The sequence below is a fragment of the Kogia breviceps genome, chromosome 4 (genome assembly GCF_026419965.1).
Source record: "Kogia breviceps isolate mKogBre1 chromosome 4, mKogBre1 haplotype 1, whole genome shotgun sequence".
In the NCBI taxonomy this organism is placed as follows: Eukaryota; Metazoa; Chordata; class Mammalia; order Artiodactyla; family Physeteridae; genus Kogia; species Kogia breviceps.
The window spans coordinates 64,047,544-64,062,709 of record NC_081313.1 but is presented as its reverse complement, the minus strand read 5'-3'; the positions used below and the strand labels follow the sequence as shown (position 1 = coordinate 64,062,709).

Here is a 15,166-nt window from a genome sequence, read left to right as displayed (position 1 = left end):
GAACTACAATGAGGTATCATCTCACACCGGTCAGAATGGCCATCATCAAAAAATCTAGAAACAATAAATGCTGCAGAGGGTGTGGAGAAAAGGGAACACTCTTGCACTGCTGGTGGGAATGTAAATTGATACAGCCACTATGGAGAACAATATGGAGGTTCCTTTAAAAAACTACAAAAAAAACCCACTACAAATAGAACTACCATATGACCCAGCAATCCCACTACTGGGCATATACCCTAAGAAAACGATAATTCAAAAAGAATCATGTACCAAAATGTTCATTGCAGCTCTATTTACAATAGCCAGGACATGGAAGCAACCTAAGTGTCCATCAACAGATGAATGGATAAAGAAGATGTGGCACATATATACAATGGAATATTACTCAGCCATAAAAAGAAATGAAACTGAGTTATCTGTAGTGAGGTGGATGGACCTGGAGTCTGTCATACAGAGTGAAGTAAGTCAGAAGGAGACAAATACCATATGCTAACACATATATATGAAATCTAAGGGAAAAAAATGTCATGAAGAGATTAGTGGTAGGAGGGAATAAAACACAGACCTACTAGAGCATGGACTTGAGGATATGGGGAGGGGGAAGGGTAAGCTGTGACGATGTGAGAGAGTGGCAGGGACATATACACACTACCAAATGTAAATTAGATAGCTAGTGGGAAGCTACAGCATAGCACAGGGAGTTCACCTCTGTACTTAGTGACCACCTAGAGGGGTGGGATAGGGAGGGTGGGAGGGAGGGTGACAAAAGAGGGAAGAGTTATGGGCACATAGGTATATGTATAACTGATTCACTTTGTTGTAAAGGAGAAACTAACCCACTATTGTAAAACAGTTATACTCAAATAAAGATGTTAAAAGAAAAAAAAAAAAATGTCATGAAGAGACTAGGGGTAGGATGGGAATAAAACACAGACCTACTAGAGCATGGACTTGAGGATATGGGGAGGGGGAAGGGTAAGCTGTTACGAAGTGAGAGAGTGGTATGGACATATATACCCTACCAAACGTAAGGTGGATAGCTAGTGGGAAGCAGCCACATGGCACAGAGAGATCAGCTAGGTGGTTTGTGACCACATAGAGGGGTGGGATAGGGAGGGTGGGAGGGAGGGAGACGCAAGAGGGAAAAGATATGGGAACATAGGTATATGTATAACTGATTCACTTTGTTGTAAAGCAGAAACTGACACACCATTGTAAAGCAATTATACTCCAATAAAGATGCTAAAAGAAAAAAAGAAAGCAGTGAGTATCAAGATGATACACTTCTCATCAGTAACCTCGGATGCTAGATCACAATAGAGAATTGAAGGAAAATTATTTTGAACCTAAATTCCTACAGCCAGGCAACCAGTCAATCAATCAAGTGCCAGTTCAAGATAGAAAGAGTTTAGTAACGACCACGCTTACTACAGGAGGAAAATTATGAGGAGGTTTTCCAACCAAACAAAACAGAAAACAAAGACAAAAGATGACATGGAATGCAAGAATACAAACCTTTGATGAAGTAAAGGTCACTAGAAAGAAATCAGAAGTAAATGCATGCAAGATTCTCCTTCAAGGAGCAAATATACAATTGCATATGATTATATTTCATTTTCTGTGGAATCAAACATCAGCCATGATAGTTGGTACATAATATTTGTAAAACCATGATGTACATACCCCTCACTGTTTTTTAATTTTCAGAATCAACAGAGGCTTAATTAAATTTAGAGAACAGAAGGTAAATGTTTAAAAGTTTATAAATAGATAATAAATAATAGCAAAAGTAATAAAACCTCAGGGTTAGAAAAGAGAAAAGAACAATAACAACACATTAAATGTCTTAATTTATGTACCTCATAGCAGAGAGTCAATACATACTGCCCAAAGCTAATAAATTAATAGAGGCTTAATGATATTATTTTAAGATAAAAAGTCAACCATTGTAAGAGCCAAAAGTAAGTAAGTAACAAAAACAGAGGGGACAGAGCGAGGAGAGGTAAGAGATATTGAAAGAGTGTAAAATTCTTCATTTTTATAGCAAGGTGCCAATAATACTGCCTAAAATTACTGTGTCAAGAAATAGACAAAAGGACTTTATAGAATATAATATATGAATGACTAATAAATATAGGAAAAAGGTCCTACTTAATCAAAGTAGTAAAAATTTTTTATCAAATTTATCAAGAGTTTTAGAAAACAGTGCTACTCGGTGCCAGTAAGGATATGGTAAAATGGGTACTCTCTACTGGAGTGAGCCATTCCAGAAGACAATGTCACAATATGTATCAGGATAGGTTAAAAAGGTCATACATATCCTTGGTCACAGTAATTTCACTTCTAATAATCTAACCCAAGAAAAATAAAGACTTGCAAAAAATGTACAAAGAAACAAGATGTTCATTCATTAAAATAAATATACGAAAATGGAAACAATCTAAATATATGTCTATACAATGTGGAAGTGATTAAAAAAGCAATAGTACAGCTACACAATAGAATGATACAAGCCATTTAAAATCATATTTTAAAGAATAGCGAACATAATGGAACATACCCAAGACTTACTAATAAATGAACAATAACAAAAAACCCAGGAGATTAAAATAAATATGATTTGTGCATGCACATGCATACATGTTCACTTGCAGAGAGAGAAAATTATGTATATCACAGCTACAAGGGGTTGGGAAGTAGGGGAGAGAAAGAGGGAAAGATAGATACTTCAAACACAAAAAGGAGTTTTCTCTGGTTGGAGCAATTATGGGTCATTTTTAATCACTTCTTCTGTACTTTTCTGTATTTTTCCAACATCTCTATAATACTAAGTGGAACCCCCCACACACACACGCACAAGTCCTAATGGCAGTTATTTACTCTGTGAGGTGGGATTATGAGATGTTTATTTCCTTCTTTATAAGTTTCTGTGACTCGAAATTCATTCTTTCATTCAATATTTATTGACTGTTATGTACCCAGAAACTGTTCAAAGCACTGGATACAGGAATAAACAAAGTAGGGGAAAAAATCTGTGCCCTGGTGGAGTATATACTGTACTGCGGAGCAAAAGACAATAAAATAAATAAGAAAAATATACAGTATGTTACCTGGTGATGGTTACCTTAAAGGAAAAAATGGAGGAGTATGAAAGAAAGTGGGGGAGATGGGGTTACAATTTTAACCAGGGTGTAAAAGAGGGTCTCTTTAACCAAGAGACCTTCAACCAGGGTCTCACTGAGAAGCCAGCACTGGAGTAACAACCTGAGGAGTGAGCCTTGTGGCCAGCTGGGGGAAGAGACTTCCAAGTAGAGGAAAGAGCAAGTGCAAAAGCCCTGTGGTGGGAGTGGGTCTGGCCTGTGTGGGGAATGGCAAAGTGGCCAGTTTACTGCGGGGAGTACGTGAGAGGCAGAAGAGGGAACAGGATCCTAATGCACATAGACCAATATAGAGTCTCAGGTTTTCACCCTGCATGAGATGCCGAGCTTTAATCAGAGGTGTGGCAAATTCGACTTTTTAACAGGATCACACTGGCTGCTGTGGTGGGAAAGGACAGAGGTGAGGGGTGGAGTACAAGGGGAGAAAGGGAGACCAGTTGGAAGTTTCACAATAATCCAGGAAAAAATGTTAGAGATTAGTCCAGCATCTAGCATGGGGCCTGCCACAAAATAGTCATTCAAATGAAGTCACTGTCAAATGAAAAAAAAAAAAAAAAGTCATCTAATGTGATGTATTTTGCATGGTTTATTCTTCTTCACAAAATACTTTTTTCATTTCTCAAAATTTTCAAGTCATTCAAGATATCCTCCCACCTTAAAATCATAAAGCTTTCTCTTTAGCTTTTTATTTTATATTGGAGTATAGTTGATTAACAATGTTCTGATAATTTCAGGTGTACAGCACAGTGATTCAGTTATACAGATACATGTACCTATTTTTTTTTTCAAATTCTTTTCCCATTTAGGTTGTTACATAATATTGAGCAGAGTTCCCTGTGTTATACAGTAGGTCCTTGTTGGTTATGCTTTTTAAATATAGCAGTATGTACATGTCAGTCCCAAACTCCCTAACTATCCCTTCCCTCCACCCTTCCCCCCTGGGGAATTAAGTTCTCTAAGTCTGTGAGTCTGTCTCTGTTTTATAAATAAGTTCATTTGAATCATTTCTTTTTAGATTCCCCATATAAGCAATAGACAATATTTCTCTTTGTCTGACTTCACTTGGTATGACAATCTATAGGACCAACCATTTTGCTGCAAAAGGCATTATTTCATTCCTTTTTTATTAATTAAAAAAAATTTTTAATTAAAAATTTTTTTTTAATTTTTGGCTGTGTTGGGTCTTCACTGCTGCGTGTGAGCTTTCTCTAGTTGGGGTTGAGCGGGGGCTGCTCTTCATTGCGTTGCACGGGCTTCTCATAGCGGTGGCTTCTCTTGTGGAGCACAGGCTCTAGGTGCACGGGCTTCAGTACCTGAGGCACACGGGCTCAGTAGTTGTGGCTGGCGGGCTCTAGAACACAGGCTCAGTAGTTGTGGCGCACGGGCTTAGTTGCTCCGCAGCATGTGGGATCCTCCCGGACCAGCGCTTGAACCTGTGTCCCCTGCCTTGGCAGGTGGATTCTTAACCACTGTGCCACCAGGGAAGCCCTATTTCATTCTTTTTATGGCTGAGTAATATTCCACTGTATATATGTACCACATCTTCTTTATCCATTCCTCTGTCGACAGACATTTAGGTTGCTTCCATGTCTTGGCTATTGTAAACAGTGCTGCAATGAACACTGGGGTGCATGTATCCTTTTGGACCATGTTTTTCTTCGGATATATGCCCAGGAGTGGGATTGAAGGATCATATGGTAGTTCTATTTTTAGTTTTTTAAGGAACCTCCATACTGTTCTCCATAGTGGCTGTATCAGTTTACATTCCCACCAACAGTGCAAGAGGGTTCCCTTTTCTCCACACCCTCTCCAGCATTTATTGTTCCTAGATTTTTTGATCATGGCCATTCTGACAGGTGTGAGATGATATCTCATTATAGTTTTGATTTGCATTTCTCTAATGATTAATGATATTGAACATCTTTTCACATGCCTCTTGACAATCTGTATGTTTTCTTTGGAGGAATGTCTATTTAGGTCTTCTGCCCATTTTTTGATTGGGTTGTTAAAGCTTTCTTTATGTATCCCACTAGTAAATAAAAGTCTACTCCAGACTGTGTCAAATCAACTGAAAACGCATGCATGACTTCCCTTCAATGTAAGAATTTTCAAAGCATTGCTATTTCTATTCTACTATATTTCCATTATATGTTTTGTCTGATTAAGTTTTCCAGTTACTAGACAATGCTCAAGTTTAAGAGTTTTTTTTAAATTTAAAAGACATAAGGTAAACATTTATCAAGTTTAATCTATTAAACTAATCTATTCATTACTTCTGTTTCGTTTTATTTATATTTTTCTTTATTTCTTTATTTTTATTATTCAGTTTAACTTCCCTCAAGAAAAAAATGGTTTCTCACTGCAAAGGGGAATAATAAAATTAAGCCATATAAATCAACATGATGGAAGCCAAACTAATCTGTTGAGTATCAACAGATGGCACATATATGGGAGTAAAATATTCTTGTATAATATTTATAACCAAAACCAAACCACCACTACTACACACAGGAGAGAAGGAAATATTCCAGTAGAATCCTGAAAAGTCCAGAGAAGAGGCACAGTATAAAATCATAGCCCTTAATTATTTTTATAGAAGGGAAAAATCTGTATCAGCTTAGCAAGGAATTGTTACTTGGGACAGAACCTTATCATAGTTATTTTGATTGAAGACATATTTGCTAATGAGAGATACATGTCTAATATGCTAGATGATTATAATTAGCATATATATCCAGAATATCAGAGAGAGAGAACTATAGTTAAAACCCAAGCTGAAAAGTCATACAACGGGTAACTGAAGAAACACTCCCACCATCTCCAGGATTATGCTCAATGTTACTGAGAAAACTTTGGAATCGGCTTTCCTCATATCAGGGGCATTGTGGTGTCTTTGGGAATTGGGGAAATCCAGGATGACAGCAGTGCAGTTCCTATTTAAGCAATGTTTGAGCATAAACAGCAGCGCCCTTACCTAAGCAAGACCAGGCCCCCAGGCATCATTCACGGCCACTTTGACATCGCTACCCTCCATTTTTCTGGCTCTCAAATTCTCTTACATCAATAGGTCCACTCCACTGGCTAATCAATATTTTTCATGTTTCACATCTGTGTTAGAGGTTCTAACACTAATTCACTCCCATGAATCTCTTCTCGTTCTACAAAGTTATATAAGGAAAGAAAAGCTTTGGAAAGTCATTGTTGACCCAGGGACACAGCTTCAGTGGGGTAGGGACAGAAACCCATTGGCAAGGGCTGAAAAGAGCAGGAGCTGCATACAGAGGAAGAACAACAAAACCATTTCTCCAAGAAGCCTGGCTGTGCTTTCGAGAGAGGTCAGCAGCTGGAAGAGGATTCAGGGCCAAGGGAGGGGTTTTTTGGTTTCTTCTAAGGTGGGAGAGATTTAAGGAAAACCAAAGAACACAAGAAAAATGTCAAAGTGATGGGATAGGGGGAGAGAGGAGGCTCAGGTAAATAGACTGGAACTGTACGAGAGAAAAGGAATAATTAATGGAGCAAGAAAATCAGAGGGAAGAGGCTACCGGAGGAGCTCTCCATTGAACCAGAGATGTTCCCCTGGGGCGGACCCCTGCAGTGGGTGAGCCCAGGTGCACATGGGGACGGAATGCCTGCTTTGTGAGTGGAGACACAAGGTCGCACTGCAGTGTAAGCTGATGGTTAAGGAAGGAGACAAGATGAGCATCTGAAGCAAAACTACCGTAAGGAACAGGAAAGATAACTGGTAGGTAGAAGTATTAACAAAGGGCTGCAAATAAGACAATCCAAGCCCAACTTTTCTCTATAGAAAACAAATTCTACCACCCAACCAAGTAAATCTTTCACAGTCCACAAACACTACCCCTTTTCTTTTGTGTTGTACTGTTCAAACTCTAAGGGAAAAAAATGCCAAAGTCTCTTTCATAGGGCAAATCTGGAGGCAAAGATCTGACAGAAGTTCATAGTAAAGAAATCCAATATCTCAAAACAACAAAGTCCACATTTTTTTAAATAGTGATAGTTTTACTGTTACCAGAAGAATACAAAATATGGCCTTGGGATTGCTTTGGGCTATAACATCAACACCCATTTCTGATTTTCTAGTCCTGTGGTTTTGCTATGAAACATAAAGCTTTTTCAGCTTTTCTATGTAATCGCTCTTCTGATTTGTGAGGGATTTTTCCATGCACATTCTACAAAGCACTGATTTTACGGGGATGATAGGATACACACGGTGTATCCTTCAGTGTTGGACAGATTTTGTATTATACACTTTGCTCTAAATTAAGCCTCTATCCAAGTAAAAAGAATGAGGGTACAAGAATTAGGTGTTTGGAACAATTACCATGGTGTGTGTGTGTGTGTGTGTTGGAGGGAGCGGTGAAGAGATTGAGAGAGAAAGAAGGGGGAATATGGACGACAGGCCACCTGAGGCATGTGTAATCAAAAGGACTATAGAGAAAAATAGACCCAAGAGGCTGGATTAGAGGTTTCTTTAGTGGACAAGAGGACAATTGAAAATCTTAACTGGAGGATTAAGTCTCTCTGCTCGTCAAGTTCAGAACTAACAGGGTGAAGGAAAGGGCTACGTCAAGCCCTAGCCAAACTAAATGCAACATGAGCTTTATGGAATGGAGGCATATGCCCGATTCCTTTTTCTCTTGCAAATACGCTCCCCATGAAGGAAACCCTAAGAGCCACCTGCCACAGGCACACACCAAAGGGAGGAGAGAGCACTGAGGGAGGGCGCTGAGTTTCAGCTGGAGACGTTGGAAAGCATGCAAAAGATAGTAGGACCATCTCAAACACTGAGCCATAGCTCTGCAGGTGAGCAAAGCCACATACACCCCATGGTGTGCAACACCAGGCACCACATTCCTCATGACTCATGTTTCACAAGCCCTCCCCTGACCTCAGTCTTGGTAGAAACCCCGAGCCAGCTCTCCCCTCAGGACACACCTGACTTCTCTAGCAGCCGCCCCTGTTACTCATTTTCCCATACCTGACATACCAAGGGGCAAGGAGACCCATCAGTATTGCACAGTTCCCCACTGCCCCTTCCAGGCAGTCATACCCTCCAATTCCCTGCAGAAGCCCTTCCTGGCCAGTGCTCGTCGTCCTGCCCCACAGACCTGCTCTCATTCATCATATGTCCTCCCAAGGAGTGAGGCCTTCCAAGCTAGGGACCTGAGAGACATGTTAGACACCACTCTGGTCTAATATGGCCCACATCCAGGTGGTCACAAGGTCCTTTGAAGTCTACCCGCTACAACTCTGGAATACTTTCCACCTACCTCTCTTCCCAACTGTCACAGACCAGGTCCTTCAGGTCTTATGCTTAGGCCAGAATGGGAAGATCCTTGGTACCTCTTGTATATTTGGATCCTCTTCCAGGCCATGTCTACCTTCTAACTTCCAAGGCTTCATTTGATCAGGGCTCCAGAAGACAAAACGTGGGTAAAAGAGCTGTGGACATTGTCTTGTCAGCCAATGAGCCCTAAAGACCCACAATCAACTGGGTCAGTGTTTTTGATTGTCCTAATGTCTACAACTAAATCAACCATGATGGACAGATATGGTAAGAGAACAAAGAAATATCAGGTTACTGGAAATGTCCAAAGTTCCATACCCAACCAGCAAACCACTTATAGAACAAGCACAGACTTCATTACTATTAAAATACTCTGGCCTCACCTCATCCCGACAAAACAAGACTGAGCCTTGCTAGCAGCTTCCCATGAACCGGTCGGTGCCAGTAATATATGATGGAATGATATTTTAAATGTGCCAGTTTCTAGAAATATAATATCAACCAACTTTGAGCAAAACTGGAGAAAAAGCTTCCTAGACCAGGTCAAATCTTCAAAATGAGAATGTTAATTTCCAAAAAGATGTTTTCCTGGGCCAGATCCAAGGAAGAAAACATGCAATTTGACATGCCAGGAAATGACTTAAAGGTCCTCTGAAGGCAAAGGGGGGCAAGTTAATTTGGCTCTCAGGTACAAAAGACAGCCTCAAGAATGTGATTTTCATGGCACCAAAGATAGAACATCCAGTCCAGTACCGAGAAACACCTCAGGAAAAGAGCAGTGACCAAGAGAAGGATTCTGAGCAGTCCCTGTTTCTATGTAGGATCTGCAGCTCAGAAAAGAACTAGTCTTAGGCTAAAACAGTCATCAGTTCATCAAAAGCTCAGACTTAAAAAGAGGGATCAGTAAACCCATAATTATTGAGCATTTTCTACTCAAAAGGCAGTAATACCAAAGTAATGCCATCAGACTGTCCTCTAAAGGTAAAATGTTTAGTCAACCAACCAGTTGTTTAATTAGCACAATGCCAAGCAAAAACGGTTGACAAATCCTTTCTCTGAATGAGCTTCATTAACTTTCTGGCTCTGCTAATATATGAACAAAGTCAGGATGAATTTCAACGACCCAAGTTTATACCAAAAACTTGACTCAATGAAACATAAATGAAAAAGTTATTATCTTCTGTGATTTAGAAAAAAAAAACTTTAAGAAGCATCTCAATGTAATAAGTCAAATATAAGAACTCAGGTATAAAGCAGTCAAATTAAAAGGAAGTCATCAAAGAACCCAGTCCTGGACCTGAAGTCAAAGGAAAAGCAATTCTAATGTACCAAAAGTCAGGACATCAAGAAAAAAGATCAATTATTAACCAAATCGTCAAATCTAAAAGAGAAGAGAATTTTTACCATTCAATTACCTAAACCACTAAAGTGGTTTCTAAAACCTTTGTTTCCTGACAAGATCATGTGAGCCCTGGATTGATCATATGTCAGTCAACACCAAATTGCTACTGACCTACTTCCACATACATGGCAAAGTTTTCTTGGTATACCAAAAAACCCCTTACTTGAAATTTTACCATTTTAAAGTAACTCATACTCTATTTGGTTCACCACAATATTTGCTTGGCAACTACAAAGGCATTTAGGCTACTAATGGTACTTGGCTCTTCTGGAAAGAAAAAAAAATGGGCAAATACACATGTTTTAAATTATTTACTTCATTTTTAACTCCCAGGTAAAAAGGAATAGAAGTGGTCACAACGATTGTGTCTGGAAATGACCCAAGGGCTCTACGTGGCCAACTTGATACTTCTTTCACCTTTGAAGACCTTACTTTTCTTTCTACAGTGAGTCAGTCTGCATTAGTCCTAAGTCTGAGCAAAACTCTCAGACAGAGACACTGAGAGTGAAGACAGCTGAACGGTGTGCCTGGATCATGATGTTGGCAAGCTGCACCAGGGCCCACCTTGGAGAGCAGCATTTGGTCGCCAACCCTGTGCATCTCAGAGAAATATTTTGCAGGGGAGGAAAGAAAAGGAACTGAAATCTTTTGCAAGTAACACCTACTCTCAACCCTGACCAATGACATTAATCCATTTTCATCTTTGAATTAGAGGAAGAGAAAAAGAAATAGAAGAGGGAAAGATGGAAGAGAAAAAGAGATCATAATGAAGAACGTTACATACAGAACATTGGTTAAAGGTTCTGGAGTCAGAGAGACCTCAGTTTGATCCCAGTCCTGCCATTTAACAACTTTGTGTTAGACTTGGCCACTCTGCTTAATCATCATGAATCTTCGTTTTCTCATCTGTAAAATGGATTTAATAATACCCTACTGGGTAGTTGTGAGGAATAAAAAAAGAAAGATGAGTATGTAAAGCATTTAGCATGCTGCTTGCCACAGAGCAAGGTGCTCGATATACAGTAGTTGAAGAAAGAAGAGGGGAGAGGACAGGAGGGGAGAGAAAAAAGTCTCCAGGGCTCAAAGAACAGCCTAAACTCAGGACACCTTATACGCTTTATAATCAATCTGAAAACATTTCCTAAGGACTACATAATTAGCACTGTGGTCATTCAGAAATGAATGTGTCCTCATCTTCCTCCTCTCATGGAGCATACAATCCAGCCCAGGAAACAGAAATCACACACGTGAAGTATGTAAAAAATAACCTACATTGTACTAAGTTGTTAAATATTCCACATGTAGTAAAGCAAGCGCCGGGGCCACTTGGAGCGGGGGGCCAGTGAGCACTGGCTTGCGGGGGAAAAGTGTCCGGGAGTGTGTGTTAGAGACAGACGTGAATAGACTTATAGGAGAAGGTGGGGGAGGCATATCTGGCAAAGAAAAAGCCTGAGTTTTGCCACTGAAACAATGAGGATGCGAGCAGGGAGTCATGGGGTGAGGAGAGCCTGGGTTAGGGCAGGGACAGGCAAAAAGCAGCAAGTTTGGGAGCCATTCAAAGCAAAAATGGACAGGACTTGGGAATTGAATATGAAAAATAAAAAAGAGGGGTCTGCCTGCATCTCTTTTGGATTCTTCATTCTCGTTTGAGGCCGAGAGTGCTTACTTCCACCTTCCTGGTATTTCTTAGGAGGAAGACAAAGCACACTCTCCTCTTTGCCTAGATAGTGGTTGGTGTCCCCTTTCTCGATAACCAGGCTGCACAGGGCAAGGTTTACAAATGCAGGCTCGGCTGGGTCCGTATCCCAGCTCTGACTCACTAGCTGTGTGGTCTCAGGCAAGAAGGCTAAGCCCCAGGCCTCAGTTTCCTTATCTGTGAAAGAGAGGGTAATTCTGATACATCTCTCACAGACTGTTGAGGGTATAAGTGAATCAAAACATTTAACAAATTCCTTAATTCAGAAAAACTTAGAACAGTGCCTGGCACAGAGGCACAAATCTTATGTTCAGTAATTATCATTATTATTGTTTTATCTTTTACCTTTAATCTTTAGCCAGAATATATCCACAGGAAGTGCAAAGAGTCATCTCACACATAACTAAGGAGGAGGAACCAAGGGGAAACCCATCTTGGAATTGCAAGTTCATCCGAAACTATCACTGATGGTGAAACCCCCGTGCAAGACTCGGACAATCCAGTGTCACATGGAGGATTTGCACCCATACCTGGCTTGGTGAATGGCCTCCATCCACTCTTTACCGTCCTGCTCCTCCTCACAGCGCAGCTCTAGTGGTTTCTGACCTTCGTGGCCAAAAAGAACAGTAAAGTAATACTGGAAAGAAAAACAAACAAAGTTATGTTTTATTTTTCAGGCATAACAGCATAACAACATGATATTTCCCTACAAAGGCTATATGTTTACAAAATGCATCATTATGTAAATCATATTTCAAAATGTAATGACACTCCCAGTCCACTTGGCAATGACTTTCTACCTAGAAGATACCATAGGATGCATCTTAACACCCCTCAATAAGATTCAACTCACCATATCTCAGATACAGAAAAGGTATTTGATAAAATTCTACACAAACACACGATTAGAATTCTTTGCAAACTCCAAAGTGAAATTTCTGAACCTGATAAAGGATATCAAGCAAAAACTTACTACAAACATTTTAGCTAACGGTGAACTATTACAAGCAACCTTTCTAAAATCAAAAATAAGAAAAAATGGCAATTATCACCACTTGTATTTACCAATTCTGTCTGGAGGGCAACATAGAAAAATAAAGGAAAAAGAAATGGAAAACAAGGGGGAAAAAATCATTTTGCACAGATGATGTGTCTACATTAAAAATTCATTGAAAAACTATTAAATAAGAACATCGCTCAAAATTGTTGAATATAAAATCATACACAAAAATTTATTGCACTTTGATACAATATCAACAAATAGGAAACAATTTAGAAAACACAGCATTTGCAATAGCAAAGAAATATAAATGACGAACCTAAGAAAATAAGTTTATCACCTCTAAAGAGTAAATTAATCTATAATTTCAATGTATTCTAATAAAATTACCAATAGGTTTTCTTTGGGCGGAATTTGACAAAAGTGAATCTAGAATCTGAGCTAGGGACAGGAGAAGCTGTCACTTTAAACCAGTCTATTTGAGGCTAGACATATTAATACCAAACTGAGACTGTCTGGGAAGGAAATATGACTGGAGAACTTTTGATTATAGGAGAATTACCAGCAAATACACTGGGCCTGCTCAAGACTTCATTCTGGGGCAGAAAAAGGACCAGCCCCACACAGCTGCTCTGAGACAGAAAACCAAAGACAAAACCTGAGTTTTTTCTGTTGTCCCACCTTCCCACCCTACCCCCAAATTTCTCTTTATTCAGGTGACTGTTACATACTCATTTTCTTCAGATGAATTAAAAACCTTCAGGACAAAAGTTTTTAGTCTATAAAAAACATTGAATCACTATGATATACACCAAAACTAACATAATATTGTAAATCAACTATACCTTCAATTAAAAAAACCTGCAGGACAATAATCCTAGAGATAAATTCTTAAAGATCCTAGAATTTTTGGCACATTTTTACAAAAAAGGAAAAAAACTGGCTAAGAGACCTCGTGTTACTTGTGCATAAATCATCAGCCAACTGAGGACATGTCTGTGAGATAATCCACCACACTTCCCCAAGGACAGTCCTTAGCCCCGTAAATGACAAGCTGTCTTTAATTCTTAAACCTCTCGCCCAGCCAGAGGACTGAATGCTATGAACTAGGGGGAACTAATCTGATGAAAAGGCCACTGAGAATGGGAAGAATTGAATTTAGCATTGTATTCAATAAAGCTCCATTTAAATTTGAGAGGAAAGGAGTCGAAACTCAACAAAATAACAAATCAGTGGCTTAAAGGGCAATCCTATAAGTGATGGCATTTCAGCAACAGCTGGCTACCCGCCAAGGCCAGATGCCCCGTCCAGGAAGAGGAAACATTTAATGAACCTGATATCGAAAGGCTGCAACCAGCACCTCAACAGCAGCTGCTGCTCGGGAACCCAATTAAAAGCCACCTTTAAAAGACAGCAAGGTAATTATATCAGCAGAGTACATCCAAAGGTTAGACTATGTCTCAGGCATGACAATGATGGAAAAAGTTTTGAGAAGTACAGGTTACGTTTCCAGGAGTTCAAATTCAGCTCAACCACAAAAACTCAAACGCTGCCTCTACATGTACCTGCAAATTATTCAACTTAAGCCATTCATCAGAAAGTTTTCTTTGTGTATTCTGGCCTCATTCTGATATGAACTCAGTATACCATGGATCTATGTGTCAGACCTGGAGCTTTAGAGGTTCCCTTGGGGATCAAAAGCATCAGCAGACACCCCTGATGGTACTCCGTGACCTGTGACCTGCCCCACTGCAGGAAACCAGGAGGGGAAGTTCCAAAGTACTGGGTCATCGTGAAGCGCAAGGAAGAATTAAAACAGTGATGACCTTGTTTATGTCTTTAAGTTCAACAACTACAATGGCAGTGAGCTTCCCTTCTTTTTCTCCCTGGATAGGTTCACCTACTCCCAAATATATTTCTCCAGGCAAATGCTCTCCCAGTGCCTGCCCCATATTTCTGCCATTAGCCAGCATTTCAATCAAGTCTAAAACTGAACTCACTCATGACCTTCCCTCCCTCCCTCCCACCTCTTAATGCTCCTCCTTGTACCTGCTGCCCTCACAGCTATTCCTTCTCCACTTGTGTTTTCTCTGTCAAGTATGTCTTTATCCAACAGTTGTCCCAACTAGGAACCCCAAAGCCACCCTCAACTTCTCCCTCTTATCAGCCCCACACCGGTTTTCACCAATGCTCCCTCCTAAGACTCTCTTCTGGCTTTTATTATCCCTCACCTAGATTACTGTAACAGCTTGATCACAGATGAAAATGACAGATATGACAACTCTGAAATACTTTCCAACTGAGACTGCTTTATCTTATAGCTGGTCTCTCTCCTTCGTTACATCTCAGCTGCTATTACAGCCCAAAGTGGGAGGTTAATGGCCTCTCTGGAAGTAGGACTGGATGACCTAGGGGAAGTCCCAGTGAGTTGTGAACACAAGAAGAAATGTGGACGAGAAGTAGTGGTGGATGTGGGTAAGAAGGCAGAAGGCAGCAGAGACACATATGGTACAGCTTCTCCCCACTTGAGCCTAAAATCTCAGAGAAGGTTGAGGACCTAGAAGGGTTGATGACAAAGCCAAAAGCCAAGGAACTTCCG

At 40.0% G+C, this 15,166-nt stretch overlaps 1 protein-coding gene across 7 annotated transcripts in view; it reads right to left on the bottom strand.

The window, feature by feature from the left end:
- RASGRF2 (Ras protein specific guanine nucleotide releasing factor 2) overlaps positions 1–15,166 on the bottom strand; it is a 244,035-nt gene that overhangs the window by 171,769 nt on the left and 57,100 nt on the right. For all 7 annotated transcript variants that reach the window (XM_059060647.2, XM_059060646.2, XM_059060648.2 and 4 more), the window contains exon 2: positions 12,098–12,204. In XM_059060647.2, the coding sequence (XP_058916630.1) occupies positions 12,098–12,204 (107 nt within the window). The remainder of the gene's footprint in view (positions 1–12,097; positions 12,205–15,166) is intronic.